The 15,744-nt window shown below is 42.6% G+C and overlaps 1 protein-coding gene across 1 annotated transcript in view; it reads left to right on the top strand.

Annotated features, from left to right (window-relative positions):
* ADAMTSL2 (ADAMTS like 2) overlaps positions 1 to 15,710 on the top strand; it is a 151,744-nt gene extending 136,034 nt beyond the window's left edge. Inside the window, exons 17-20 of the mRNA XM_089677047.1 lie at positions 1,371 to 1,541; positions 6,899 to 7,075; positions 11,571 to 11,715; positions 12,158 to 15,710. Coding sequence (XP_089533173.1) covers positions 1,371 to 1,541; positions 6,899 to 7,075; positions 11,571 to 11,715; positions 12,158 to 12,276 — 612 coding nt within the window. The 3' untranslated portion in view covers positions 12,277 to 15,710. The remainder of the gene's footprint in view (positions 1 to 1,370; positions 1,542 to 6,898; positions 7,076 to 11,570; positions 11,716 to 12,157) is intronic.
* The last annotated feature ends 34 nt before the right edge of the window (positions 15,711 to 15,744 follow it).

The following is a 15,744-nucleotide window of genomic DNA, read 5'->3' as shown; positions in this document are numbered from 1 at the left end:
CCCCTTAAGGTCAGCCAGGTGCTCCATACAAAAAACCTCCTCTCAGGATGGCAAAGTGCTTTCTCTGTGGGGATGATAGCTCCAAGCAGGAGCCCCAGAAAACAGATGCCAGAGATAGTGTAGTATTTCCAAAAGGTAATCTTTATTCATATAAACAACAGGGCAGTGTGCAGTGTGCTGTACAGCCTCCCCTCTGATGATGTGCCTGTAGCACGAAAGGCCTAAGGAGGAGCTGTGCAGAGCGTGACATCATTCCACCGCCGGAGCCATGAGGAAGCCCGACGGTCATCATTACTGGGGTCAGTACTGCTGCATATGTTTGTTTTCACCAGATGTTTAGTATGCACACTGCCCTGTTGTTTATATGAATAAAGATTACCTTTTGGAAATACTACACTATCTCTGGCATCTGTTTTCTGGGGCTCCTGCTTGGAGCTATCATCCCCACAGAGAAAGCACTTTGCCATCCTGAGAGGAGGGTTTTTGTATGGAGCACCTGGCTGACCTTAAGGGGACCCCTGGACCGGATTAAAAAGTCTGTGATGACCCACCGTGAGGGAGATGCCTAGCTACCTAAAGTCATTTCAGAACAGTCAAAGTGTGCCAGGAATGCATGCAGCGCTGCACATGCACAGCTCACTGTACATTTGGTAAAAAACTGTGAGCAGGCAGGGAAGTTTGTATCATTGCAGAAGAAACATAGTATGTGTCTTCTGCAATAAGAAAAACCTGCCTGCTTGCAGTTTTCTGAAAATTAGGTTTATTTCTACTTTAATTTTGTAGTGTTAGGTGGAATAAGGCTGCACTATATTTTGAGGCTCTTTTGAGGCTGCTGTGACAGTGTGTATGACAGTAACCATCAGCTTGTGGGGATTCCAGTTGCTGAAATGAAAACAATAACAGACTCTCTTTATCATCTGTTTTTAAGCAGGAAGGCTGACCGTACTGCATTATACACAAATAGCCATTAGAGTGACAATTCTTTATATGAACTATACTCATGAAAATATGGAACAGCAAGGAGATATAAAAATGAAAGCTATCTTTCAGTATGTGTGTATGTATCAGGGGCGGACTGACCATTTGGAAACCCGGGCACCGCCCGAGGGCCCGGGGTCAGTAGGGGGCCCCATGATATGCCCCTGGTACCTTTTTCATAGGCTTTTTTGAGTTTGGGTAAGGACACAGGGGCCCCTTGATCCCCTATTGCCCGGGGGCCCCATGAGTTGTCAGTCCGCCCCTGGTGTGTATATAAATATATATACATGTTTGGATTGTACGTCAGTGTGGTCAGTGTAAGACCGATAAATGGATGTGATATGAGATGTATAAGAGTTACTCACACTTCTCCGCCTCTCTTATTCTCACAGTGCAGCGGAACCTGCGGCCAGGGGAAAATGATCCGACACGTCTACTGCAAAACCAGCGATGGACGAGTAGTTCCGGAGACTCAGTGCAACCTCGAGACCAAGCCCCTGGCTATTCATCCCTGCGGGGACAAAAACTGTCCCTCACAATGGCTGAGCCAGGACTGGGAGAGGGTAAGCACATCATATATTCTCCAGAAATCCCAAATGCTTTAGTTATGTGCACACTTCACATTTCACTTCTGTTTCTAGTTAGCCAGGTTTTTATTCCAAAACTCTAGCTGAATTATTAAAGGAACTTTCTAATTCCATCTTGAAAGTTTGGATAATTCAAAGATAATGGTGCGAGATCCCGCCATAAACTGCTACTGAGCCCCTTCCACTCCTCCACTGTGTTGGCCAGTATCTTGCAGGACAGGAAGATTGTAAAAAACAATCTCTTCTGTTTTGTAAGCCTGCTAGTAAACAGCAGGAGCAACCTGCTAAACATGTTATCTCGCACGCACCAATAATACATTTGTTTTGCTGGCCATAATTGACTTTTATAGTTTTGGAATCAGACACTGGTTTTCTGGATTAAAGTGTTACTAAACAACAGTAAAATCAGTCTGTATAGTCAGTGAAGCATACTTGTTATACTCACTGTGGAATCTAAGGGGTTAATCTTCCACATTGCGTAAAAAAGATGTTTGATCCTGTCTTCTCTGGTCCTTCCCTTTTTCTACTGTCCCCAATCCATCTGCTGATAAAAGAGCCTTTGGGGCAAGCTGCACATGCTCAGTTTGGTGTGTATTGCTAGAGATATTTTTTTTCTTGGGAGTGTGCATGTGATCAGCACAGGGTCAATCAACGCTGTCCAGAGGGTCAGGGTTATGCATCCTCATAGAGGCAGAAGAGAATGAAAACTCCTACAAGCTTTAACCAGTGCTCTGCTATACACTGATAGAAGTCATAAGACTGCTGATGAGAAAAGGTATTTAGCAGTTTATATTTACTAAAATAATTGCATTTTCATGTTCTGTGTACTGTGGGGGACCAGATATAGTGAATGCAGGGACCTGGATTTAGTAACACTTTTAGACTCAACGTATACATTACAATTCAGCATTACATAATCTGCACAGTAGCTGCTGAGTTAGCATTGTGTTTTGGAATCCTTGTCATAATGGCTGACAATCCGCATGTTTGGCCTTCCAATACCCCATATATACTGCTCAAAAAAATTACAGGAACACTTTGAAAACACATCAGACCTCAATGGGAAAAAATATAATTCTGGATATCTATACTGATATGGACTGGGTAATGTGTTAGGAACATAAGGATACCCCATCGTTTGATGGAAATGAAAATTATCAACCTACAGAGGACTGAATTCAAAGACACCCCGAAAATCAAAGTGAAAAAAAATGCAGCGGGTTATTCCATTTTGCTGAAATTTAATTGCAGCAACTCAAAATGGTACTCAGTAGTTTGTAGGGCCCCCATGTGCTTGTATGCATGCCTGACAACATCGAGGCATACTCCTAATGAGACAATAGATGGTGTCCTGTGATATATCCTCCCAGATCTGGACCAGGGCAACACTGAGCTCCTGGACAATATGAGGTGCAAAATGGTGGTGTTGGATGGATTGAAACATGATATCCCAGAGTTGATCTATTGGATTTAGGTCAGGCGAGCATAGGGGCCATTCAATGGTATCAATTCCTTCATCTTCCAGGAACTGCCTGCATACTCTTGCCACATGAGGCCGGGCATTGTCGAACACCAGGAGGAACCTAGGACCCACTGTTCCAGCGTAAGGTCTGACAATAGGTCCAAGGATTCCAAGGATTCCATCCCGATACTGAATGGCAGTCAGGGTGCCATTGTCTAACCTGCCTCCCTAGACAATCACTTCTGACATCATTGCTTACTACGTGTGAAATCTGTGAATGATCACCAAGGTCGCATGGTACAAGGCTATTCACAACAGCCTTGTACCATGTGACAAGCTGTGACCAATCACAGCTCACACAGTATTTCTCAATGGCTGCAGGAATGCAGCCAGAGAGAATGAGAAATGATTGCTTTTACAGCCTTTATGGGTGTAAAAGCAATCTGTGTAAGAAAAAAAAAAAACCTTCATCACCCCCCACAAGTAGTACAGTGTCACCGTGTTGATACTGTACTGCTAGGGTGACAGTATGTATAAAAAAAATATAAATAATAATATAAAAAAATAAAATAAAAATGTAAAAATGTTTTTTTTTTTTAAATTATAATTTTTGGTTATAAACTAATGTGGGTTATTTTTTTTTTTACTAAAAAGATAACTGAATACATTTTGGCCAAGATTTATGATGAAATATTATTTATTTGCAAAATTTTATAAGAAAAACTCTTTTTTTCAAATTTTTTGGACATTTTCATTTATATAGCAAAAAAAAAAATCCCAGTGGTGAATAAATACCACTAAAATAAAGCTTTATCTGTCTAAAAAAAATGCTAAAAAAATTCATATGGGTACAGTGTTGCATGGCCGCGCAATTGTCATTCAAAGTGTGATCATGCTGAAAGCTGCAATTGGCCTGGACAGGAAGGGGGTAAAAGTGTCTGGACTTGAAGTGGTTAATCTTAGTTTCATCAGTCCAAACAATCCTTTTCCAGAACTGGTCTGGCTCTTTTAGTTGTTTTTTTTGACAAAGTCTAATCTGTCTTTTCTATTTTTCAGGCTTATGAATGGTTTGCACCTTTTGGTGAACCCTCTGTATTTGCTCTGACTTGATTGTAGACTTTGACAATGATACGCCCACCTCCTGGAGAGTGTCCTACACTTGTCTGGATGTTGTGAATGGGTTTTCCTTTACCATAGCGAGGATCTTGCGATCATCCACCACTGTTGTCTTCAGTGGACGTCCATGCCTTTTTATGTTGCTGAGCTCACCAGTGCATTCTTCTTTCCTCAGAATGTACCAGACTGTTGATTTGGCCACTCCTAATGTTGCTGCTATCTCTTTGATGGATTTGTTTAGTTTTTGAAGCCATACAATTGCTCGATTCACTTGAATGGATAGCTAATTTGAATGCATGATGTAGGTTCACAGCAATAGATTCCAAATGCAAATACCACACTTAAAATCAACTCCAGACCTTTTACCTGCTTAATTGATGAAGAAATAACGAAGGAGTAGCCAACACCTGGCCATGAAACGGCTTTTGATTCAATCGTCCAGTTACTTTTGGTCCCTTGAAAAAGGGGGGATGGCTACTTCCTAAACCCTTCCTCCAATTTGGATGTACATACCCTAAAATTAAACCTGAGAGCCTGCACTTTCAGCATATATCCATTATATAACTATAGCTTGAATATGTTTTGGTAAATATCTGAAAAAAACTAAAATTTTGCCTGTGTCCAAATATATATGGACCTAACCTTATCTCACAGAAGTGAGTACACCCCTCACATTTTTGTAAATATTTTATTATGTCTTTTCATGTGACAACACTGAAGAAATGACACTTTGCTACAATGTAAAGTAGTGAGTGTACAGCTTGTATAACAATGTAAATTTGCTATCCCCTCAAAATAACTCAACACGCAGCCATTAATGTCTAGACCGCTGGCAACAAAAGTGAGTACACCCCTAAGTGAAAATGTCCAAATTTGGCCCAATTAGCCATTTTCCCTACCCAATGTCATGTGACTCATTAGTGTTACAAGGTCTCATGTGTGAATGGGGAGCAGATGTGTTAAATTTGGTGTTACCACTCTCACTCTCTCATACTGGTCACTGGAAGTTCAACATGGCACCCCCTGGCAAAGAACTCTGAGGATCTGAAAAAAACAATTGTTGCTCTACATAAAGATGGCCAAGGCTATAAGAAGATTGCCAAGACCCTAAAACTGAGATGCAGCATGGTGGCCAAGACCATACAGCGGTTTTACAGGACAGGTTCCACTCAGGACAGACCTCGCCATGGTTGACCAAAGAAGTTGAGTGCTCATGCTCAGCGTCATATCCAGGGGTTGTCTTTGGGAAATAGACATATGAGTGCTGCCAGCATTGCTGCAGAGGTTGAAGGGGTAGGGATCAGCCTGTCAGTGCTCAGACTATACGCTGCACACTGCATCAAATTGGTCTGCATGGCTGTTGTCCCAGAAGGAAGCCTCTTCTAAAGATGATGCACAAGAAAGCCCGCAAACCATTTTCTGAAGACAAACAGACTAAGGACACGGATTACTGGAACCATGTCCTGTGGTCTGATGAGATCAAAATAAACGTATTTGGTTCAGATGGTGTCAAGCATGTGTGGCGGCAACCAGGTGAGGAGTACAAAGACAAGTGTGTTTTGCCTACAGTCAAGCATGGTGGTGGGAGTATCATGGTCTAGGGCTGCATGAGTGCTGCCAGCACTGAGGAGCTACAGTTCATTGAGGGAACCATGAATGCCAACATGTACTGTGACATACTGAAGCAGAGCATGATCCCCTCCCTTTGGAGACTGGGCTGCAGGGCAGTATTCCAACATGATAATGACCCCAAACACACCTCCAAACACACCTCTAAAGAAGATGAGGGTAAAGGTGATGGACTGGCCAAGCATGTCTCTAGACCTAAACCCTATTGAGCATCTGTGGGGCATCCTCAAACAGAAGGTGGAGGAGTGCAAGGTCTCTAACATTCACTAGCTCCATGATGTCGTTATGGTGGAGTGGAAGAGGACTCCAGTGGCAATTGACATTTTGGGCCCAATTTGGACATTTTCACTTAGGGGTGTACTTACTTTTGTTGCCAACAGTTTAGACATTAATGGCTGTGTGTTGAGTTATTTTGAAGGGACAGTAAATTTACACTGTTATACAAGCTGTACTCTCACTACTTTACATTGTAGCAAAGTGTCATTTCTTCAGTGTTGTCACATGAAAAGATATAATAAAATATTTACAAAAATGTGAGGTGTACTCACTTCTGTGAGATCCTGTACTGTATATATAAACATGAGGCCGACTGCAGACTATTTTCCCTCCTAAAGCAGTCCTGTTCTTTGCTAATGCGGGAGAAAGTAACAGCTCACTTTAACAGCAACTTCACCAGCTGCACCTACACATCTTGCCTTCATTACCTCACCATTGCTCTGTGGTGACGAGAAGAAGAGGTCCTATGTTAACTCAGAGTCGCAAGCTTATACAAGTCTGAAGACTCTCTCTCCACTCTCACATGACAGCACTTGACACTTGGACAGCCAATTACAAAGCACCAGCACTGTCACATGGGTAAAACGTGAGTGAGACACCTGCTATCTTATACCTGGAAGTATTTTGTATGTAATTTACCCAGTTAAACAAAGCTGGGGGGGCAGCATTAAGTGAACATGTAGAGACCGTGTCCTCTATTGGCAAATTAAAATCTTTTTTTGTCTGATAGGATTTTCTTATGCCAGCATTACATACAAAGGGTGCTTAGGAACGCCCCCCCCCCCCTTAAGTCATCAGTAACCCTAATAGCACTTTCAACATTTTATATTCTGTCTTTTGATCCCTATAGTGTAACACGACCTGCGGCAGGGGTTCCAAGCAGCGAGTCGTCCAGTGCCTTGAGGTGGCCAACGGCAAAGTGAAAACTCGCAATCCATCAGACTGCGACGCTGCCAAAAAGCCAGCAGAAGAAAGCACCTGCTTCGAGCGTCCGTGTTTCAAGTGGTACACCACCCCTTGGTCTGAGGTAAGAGACTCTGACCTTTCCTACCCTTAAGCGAAAGCATGTTCAGGTCACACGCACATCTCTGGGGATTAGGTGCAAACACTGGTCCCTCGGCTGCCAAAAGATGATTAGATTTGGTCTGTTGGTGCCAGACAAAGATTTACTGCATATACAGTGCCTAGCCAGGCCACCCCAAAGGACTTCAGCTGCCAAGACCCAGGCACCATGCTGCTTGTATTTTGGGATGTGTTATTAACCACTTGTGATTTGCTTTGATGTTTTGTTGTAGGTATGTCCCATTGGACTCTCAAAACTATCCAATATCCTTGATGTTTTAGGGAATTTGGTCTTTTTAAAGATTTCTGTTGTAAATGTGAATGCTGTCTGATTAATGTAACTACTGTTATCTTACTTTGCATTCATGTTTCAAAGATTTGTCTTGTGTACAGTTTGCAGGTGTTTATATACAAGGGAGCAGACATATTTGCTCATTACATTACATTAGCTGCCTCCATTTACACTCAGCTGGCCAAATAAAAAGTCTTCAATTCATCCCAGCAGACTGACAGTCCTGTATACGCCTTGGTTCACACCTATGCGTTTTTTAGTGCGTTTTGCATTTTGCAGTCCCTTTAACATGATTTCCTATGGATCTGTGTGTTTTGAGCTGGTGCATATTTATGGAAAGGGTCAGGGACCTTTTTCCCACAGCTGATTGTGTTTTGCGTGTAATAGACATCAATGGACTAGCACCAAAAATGCAAGTGTTGTGTTTTTTATGCATTTTTTATGCATTTTGTGTGTGTGTGTGTGTGTGTGTGTGTGTGGGGGGGGGGTTGGCTAATAGGAAAGTGTTACAGTTCTGTTCATGTGTAGTGCAACTTTGATGCGGATGTACACTCTCTGGCACGTAAGTAGCATCAAAGTAGCACTACATGAACAGAACTGTCATATTTTCCTATTAGCCAAAAACAATGCGACTTTAGACACATATAGGTTCATGCACTACTTTGATGCTACTTGAGTGCCATAGAGTGTAAAGTCGCATCAAAGTCACACTACATGAACAGAACTGTCATACTTTCCTATTAGCCAAAAAAAATGCAAAACGAATAAAAAAATGTGTGTTCAAAAATGCAAAATGCACCAGCAAACGTGCCAGAAAAATGTATCAACCACAACCTGCATAGATGTGAACCTAGCCATGGGAGAGAGGAACACATATACCTTTCGTAATATGTTACACCCATATTCAGGGTGTAACATCTAACATGTTACAGATGTAGCTGCCCCCTATCCCCCGTTTTGACAGTGAGCTGGCGATCTTCTTCCCCTGCTCTCTGTCACAATTTAAGAAAAAAGTGGCCAGGTGGGGCTCTGCCTGCCCAGCCGCGTCATTCATTTGCAGAGTTCTGTGAATGTTGAAGTCCCGATAATCTCTGCGGTTGTCAGCTTATAGTTCTCAATGAACTACCAGGGCGCTGTTGAGCGCTCTATGTAGTTAATTGACTCTTCCTGTCAGTGTGTAATTGCCTGCTTGTACGAGTTACAAGCAGACCGCTTACACAGATTGTCTGCAAGAGCCCTGCATAGCACCTGTGATCTGCTGATCGTGGGCGGGTGCAATGCTTTGCTGGCTCATGGCAAAATTAAAAAAAATGTATTTTATTTCATGACTTATCCTTTCATTTATTTATTACAGGCAGTGTACATTCACAGTGCTTTTCATACTGTATGTAACAATTTAATTTTAAAATAGTGTATATATAGGAAGATTTATCATATTAAGGACATAAACATGGCCAAAAACGTGTTAATTAGTAAAATCATTAATGTATTTGTTTAGCTGCAACAGTACAGCCTCTTTAAAGTGCAGCAACCCACTACACCATTACACTGCAAGCACATTTTGCATTGAATACTCTGGAAGTATCATTTGACATTGACCATTCTGCTAATTACTGCAATTCTTGCAATGTACAGAGGTCAGTAGTAGGTAGAGCAGTGTACAGAGGTCAGTTGTATGTAGGGCAGTGAACAGAGGTCAGTATTGTAGAGAACAGGGGGTCAGTAGGGCAGAGAACAGCAGGTCAGTAGGGCAGAGGACAGGGGGTCAGTAGGACAGAGGATAGGGGGTCAGTAGGGCAAAATGTGGGGGGGGGGGAGCAAGGGGGCACAGTACAGGATGAAAAAGAGGGCACAGTACGGGAAGAGGGGGAAAGGAGAACTCGGTACAGACACAATTAGGGGGAAAGGGGGTCAGGCACAGTACAGGATGGGAGATTGGATGGGCCCAATACTTGGATCAGAAGGGTGAGGGCATAATAATGGGGTCAGGAGGGCACAGTACATGGGGGCAGGAGGTCATAATATGGGGGGCAGGAGAGCACAGTATGGGGGTCGGCAGGAGGGCACTGTACAGGGTCATAGGAGGGCACAGTACAGGGGGGGTGAGAGTGCACAGTACAGAGAAGTAGCAATGCACAGTACAGGGTGGCAGGAGGGCAGAGTATGGCGGGGGGGGGGGGCAGGAATCCAAAGTACAGGAACGGGAAGAGGTCACTGTATCGGGAGGAGCAGTAATGCACACTACAGGGTTGTAGGAGTGCACAGTACAGGGGGCGGGAGTGCATAGTACAGGGGAGTAGCAGTGCATAGTACAGGGGGCAGGAGGACACCATACGGGGAAGGGCAGTAGTGCACAGTACAGGGGGGTAGGAGGACACAGTAAAGGTGGGCACAAGAGTACAGTATAGGGCGGGTCAGGAGGGCATACTGTACAGGGAGGGGCAGGAAGGTACAGTATGGAGGACTCATGAAGGCATAGTATGGAGGGGCAGCAGGGCACAGTACAGGGGGGGCAAGTAGGCACAGTACGGGGGGGGGGGGGCAGGAGAGTACAGTGCAAGGGGGGTAGGAGTGCACAGTACAGGGGGACAGGAGGGCGCACAGTACAGGGAGGGGGAGGAGTGTGCAGTACAGGGAAATAGGAGGGTACAGTACAGGTGGGCAGGAGGACACAAGAAACAGTATGGGGGGGCAGGAAGATACAGTATAGGGGGAGCAAGAGGGAACAGTTCATAGGGATAGGAGGGCACAGTATGGGGGGGGCAGAAGGGGTACAGTATAGAGGGCAGTAATGTATAATACAGATATGGTCTCCTTAAGAAGAGGGCAGTTGCTGTCACAGATCTTACCTGTTTTGGCAGGCTGTCATTGGCATAACCTCTCCCCCCCCCCCCCCGCAGTTTCTGGTGCTCTTCGCTCTTCTGGGACATTGCAGAGGTTCAAGTGGTTTTAAAACCTAAACATTTTTACCGTAATGCATCGTAATGCATTCACTTCATTAAGGTAAAAAGTGTTTCAGCATGTGTGTCACCCCCCTCATACTTGTTTTATTTTTATATTACAGGTACTTATATAGTGCCGTCAATTTATGAAGCACTTTACATATATATTGTACATTCACAACAGTCCCTAACCCTCAAAGGGTGTACAATCTAAGGTCCCTAACTTACATTCATACATACACATACTAGGGCCAATTTAGACAAGATCCAATTAATCTACCAGCATGTGAGTGTGGGAGGAAACTGGAGTACCTGGAGGAAACCCACGCAGGCACAGGGAGAACATGCAATCTCCAGGCAGGTGGTAACATGGTTGGGATTTGATCTAATGACCCCAGTGCTGCCAGGCAGAAGTGCTAACCATTTAGTTACTGTTCTGCCCCGCTTACCTGAGCCCAATCTTGATCCAGCGCTGTGCTTGTCTGTGCCTGCTCTCTCTTCTCCCTGCTCTCATAGGCCCTGCTGTGAGTCAAATCCTGTGATGAGGGAGTGGGGGGGACAGGGCTGACTGAGCCTTGCTGTCAGTGTCTATAGATGTAGGCAGTGTGGGTGTACCATAATAAAAAGCAGCTTCCTATGAATACTGCTCTGATCCCCTCCTCTCTTACTCATCCCATGTGATCACAGCAATACATATCCCCCTGCACAAGCAGCAGCAGTGGTAAAATGCTCCACCTCTGGGTTTTTCCTTAACCCCTGCAAAGCACTGGAAGAGTGCCAGAAATTGCAGGGGGAAAAGGTAAAGGAGGGAGAGATATCTTTGGTTGTAAATTGAGCCCAGTGACAGGCTACTGCTGTAGTCGCAGCCCAGATTCCGGGGCGCTGCCCGGGACATAGCTAGCCCGAGAAAGCTTAGCAAAAAACATGACTGTCCTGGCATGTACAGTATGTTACTGTGCAGCACTACTAAGCAAGAAGAAGACATGTATATTTAATGGTCAAAATTGGCTGCTCCCCTCATCTACATATACAGTTACACACTAAACAGAGACACAAGGTGTATAAACATTTACAGATAGGGCTAACTACCTTGCAGATCATATTCACATGCATAAAAAAGTAAAACAATTAAAATGGCTGTGTTAAGTTACAGGTTTCCAGTGTAAGAAAATAACTATGTTGTAAACTAAAGTATTACTGCTTACTGAATACCTGTGGCATTACAGTGCAGCAAAACATGTGGAGTTGGAGTCCGGATGCGGGATGTGAAGTGCTTCCAAGGAAGAGACATCGTTCGTGGCTGTGATCTGCTGGTTAAACCGGTAGGGAAGCAGACATGCGACTTACAGCCTTGCCCAACAGACCCTCCAGGTAAGAATAAACTCTGGCACTAGATGGCAGCAGCAAGTAACTCTTACTAGACAGTTTGCTCTTCCAGCTTTAAGAACGTATTAATGGGGACCTGTCATACACAAACAAAATAGAGCTGTTAGATGTTTTTGAACATATCATTGTTACAGAGATGCAGCCTACTGATAACACTGAGACACAAGGCAATTCTGAGTCCTGTTCCTCAGCAACATTGCTAGTTTCTGTCCTGTCCTTGCTGGAGAAGACTTTGCATGCTCATGTCTCTACCACCACCAGTTATCCAATTTCCAGTCTTTTATTTAGGGTGGCGGGAGGATATAGAGCACCCAGAGGAGACCCATGCAAACTTGGGGAGAACATCCTAATTTTATTTTCATATTGGCTAATGTTGACATTGTGTATTGTACTCTAATTTACCCTGTTTTCTCTGTTCTACCTACAGATGACAGCTGCCAGGACCAGGCTGGCACCAACTGTGCTCTGGCTATCAAAGTAAACCTGTGCAGTCACTGGTACTACAGTAAAGCTTGCTGCAGGTCATGCCGCTCTACACACTCCTAGGGAGCGGCTGCGCACACATGAACCCCACATTCTGCAGGAAAAGTATCAATTTTCAACCCATGGATATAATAACTCCACAGCATACTCATCTGTATACTGTGAGCCTTTAAAGGGCAGTTCTGCCCAAAGAGCTACATATATAACTAGATAGTGTGTGTGTATGTGTGTGTGTATATATATATATATATATATATATATATATATATATATTTATTTGAAATGCTAAAACCTGTAAAAAAAGATTGCAAGGTGATGCCCATACCCTGTGACCTCTGACCCCTACTTTACTTTTACTACAGGCCTGTACAGCAAGCACAGCATAAGACGGGTTGATAACATTTGTACACTGCATAGCTTTGGCTGTGACCCCAACCACCAACAAATACATGTGCACTGAGTCTTAGGCAGTCCCCCATATTCCTCAGTGCACTTCGAAAACAAAATAAAGATAAAAAAGCAAAATATAAATGAGCAACTGTTTAATGATGTTTACATTGTTGGGTGAAAGAGTGTTGGCATCATCAGGGTGTTGCCATTCACTGTTGGCTCAGGCAGGAAGTGGGGCATTGTTACACAGGATCTAAAGTGTGTTTCCACTCTTCCTATGCAGTCATGTAACATAGCAAGGGTTATGGGGGTGGCAATAAAATGTACATCTATTTACAATCTGTGGTCAGGTAAAACATTTCTTGTATACATCTCTCTGATATGTATGTTGCTGTTTGTGTTGTGGAGCCCTTAAAATAAGCATAACCCAAATCTGATTAATGGACGGTTTCCTCCTGATTTGGGTAGTAATGATGACAGTGGAAATGCCTCCATCATGTACAAGTAATCCACAGATTTTTTTTCCTGATGGAAGAAGGAAAAACGTTGCAATTTACCTACCAAAACCAATTCCTATTATCGGTTTGATCGCTCTGCACTTTGTAACTTGTCACATTGTTTTTCTATAAAGGTTTTTTTCCCTTAAACATCACGCAGAGAGAGTTCGATTGGCTTCCATTCTGCAGAGTTTAAACCATGCTGCTTTTTTCACCTTTGTCTATTTTAATTTAAGACATCCTGTGTAATTATCAGAGACCTTTGGAGCTTCTGCTATGGCAGTCCTGCATCGGGGCGCCTTGACATCCTGGGATTGAAAGGTTGGCCACAGCCAAAAGAGCCAGCCTCACCCAGTTCAATATTTAACGCATTCCCGGTGTGGAAAACAGATACAACTGTAATATGAAGGTGTATACTTTTCCAGTGCTGTATCCATGCATTATTATAATGAACACTATGAGCTGTACAGAATATCTTTATTATAGAGAGATAAACCAAAGAGTTTGAAACCAGAAGAATGCATCAAGGAGGCAAAATGGCCATTGAATGGTTGTCATGGAAACTCTTATTTATTAGTACAAAATATACTAGTTGTTCCTATAGGATCATTATTTTGCAATTAAGAGGAGAGGGGCAGATTTTTCTTGGCCTTGAGTTGGCAATCTTCTGTGAATGTCATGTCATTGCACAGGTGGAAGTGCTCAGGTTATTTATTTGGAGATGACAGCGCTTTTCACTGAATTAAGCAGACTTGCAAACTTTTTCCATTTACTTCCAGTCTTCAGGGATTCATCACCAATGGTCTAGCCCAGCCTTTCTCAACCTTCCGGTCTCAGGGAACCCCTGCTAAAAATTTCTATTTCTACAACTCATGATACATTAGTGTGATGGTCAGTGGGAAGAATGCTCCTTACACTTGTGGTCATTGGAATGAATTTGCCCCTTACGGATAGCTAAAAAGATCAATGGCATCAGTGGGAGCTTATCCAAAAGGCAGAAATTGCTCATTGCTCAAGAAACCCCTAAGAACCTCTGGAGGAACCCTAAGGTTTCATGGAACTCTGGTTGAGAAACCCTGGACTAGTCAGTTCAATACATTTTTAAAGAAAAAAAGTACTTTGCTGTTTTTAACTTATATAATATGTAATATTACATTTATTAACCAGAAAACTTATTTTGTGCTACTGTTGTCAGAGAATGACAGCTTCCACTGGTGTTTTCTTCATTCTCTTTCAGCTGATCATAGTAACAAGCTGTCGGGCTGAAACAACATTAAAATCTGAACACCCAAAGATTGTTTTATGCAGACAGGGAAATAAAGTACTTAGAGTTCCCAATTACCTAAAAGGTTCAAACACAGCTTCTGAAATGTACCTATAAACATATTAATCATCTCCCCAACTGGCAGAAACAAGGCAATTATCATGTCAGAGGGACATTTACTGTTTGCCATAAACAGTACCCGTATCTTCCACTGGAACACTGGGGGACATACACAGAAATTGGGTATCTGCAAGGTACAAAAAAAAAGCAATTTTTCGGTTTTACACCTTCCTGACAAAACAGTAAAACCTACACAGGTGTGCATTACACTTGCCAAAATTTGTAAGATATCTTCCAGAAGACAAGGGGTGGGAGAAACATTCAGCTCACCGGATAGATTGTTGAATATTATTGAGTGTTTCCACCACTTATTACGTCCAACATGGTAGTAGTCATAAACATCTCATTGGGCCTTTTCTATGGTGGAAAAATAAGGATCTTCACAAGCACACCTTGGCATAGTGCTAATCTTGTCTTTTATTCACATAAAGCAACAGGCCTGTTTACATATGTGAATAAAGGAGAAGATTACCACCAGGTCTGCTGGTAAAGATCCTTATTTTTCTATCATTGTATGGTGACGCCATCCACCAATTCACTACAGCATCCTACATGACCCGTAAACAAACCTGTAGTGTGTACGATGGCCACAGTGCAACTTCTTAGCTTTTATGGAAGAGCCTGGAGACAACTGATGAAAATACATAAAATGACCTCAGAATCCTGAGATATTATATGAGAGTTCTAAAATGTATCAAAATTTTGGAATATCTCAAATCTCTGAATTACTTCACAGTTCTGAATTATTTCAGTGATATTTCTTTTATGTAACAGATATTTCAATTTTCTATTGCTGTATTGTATACTTCAGGGAAGCAAAAAATGCACAGAAAGTGTCTTTTGACTGGGATTGGTTTCATAAATGTTACTTAAAGCTTATCAATAATCAACTTTTTAAATGAGGGTAATAGAGAGAGCAAAATTGGAACTGTTTTTACCTGAACAATTTTCAGTCCCAATACACTGTATTGTTTGCCCCCCATTTAATGTTCTGTGTTTAGTTCATGTCTCCATTTTCCCTCCATGATGCATTGTCCCTGGTGACTCAGAAGAACTTAGAAGTGATTGTTAGCATTTACAGGACCTGCACTCTGTAACTCTGCAGAGCAAGCTTTCATGATATAATATATTTGTCTATAAATAAATCACTTAAAGCACATATAATCATGGTTTGTTTGTAACTTCCATGTACATTGTAATAAAACATCGATATTTATAACATCCTACTTTTATCTCTGTTTCCTTGGCATGGATGTACTA

The sequence above is a fragment of the Staurois parvus genome, unplaced genomic scaffold (assembly GCF_062004578.1).
Source record: "Staurois parvus isolate SC_StPar_1 unplaced genomic scaffold, SC_StPar_1.0 ptg000176l, whole genome shotgun sequence".
Classification (NCBI taxonomy): domain Eukaryota; kingdom Metazoa; phylum Chordata; class Amphibia; order Anura; family Ranidae; genus Staurois; species Staurois parvus.
The sequence above is the reverse complement of the archived record's forward strand: the minus strand, read 5'-3'. Positions and strand labels throughout refer to the sequence as shown.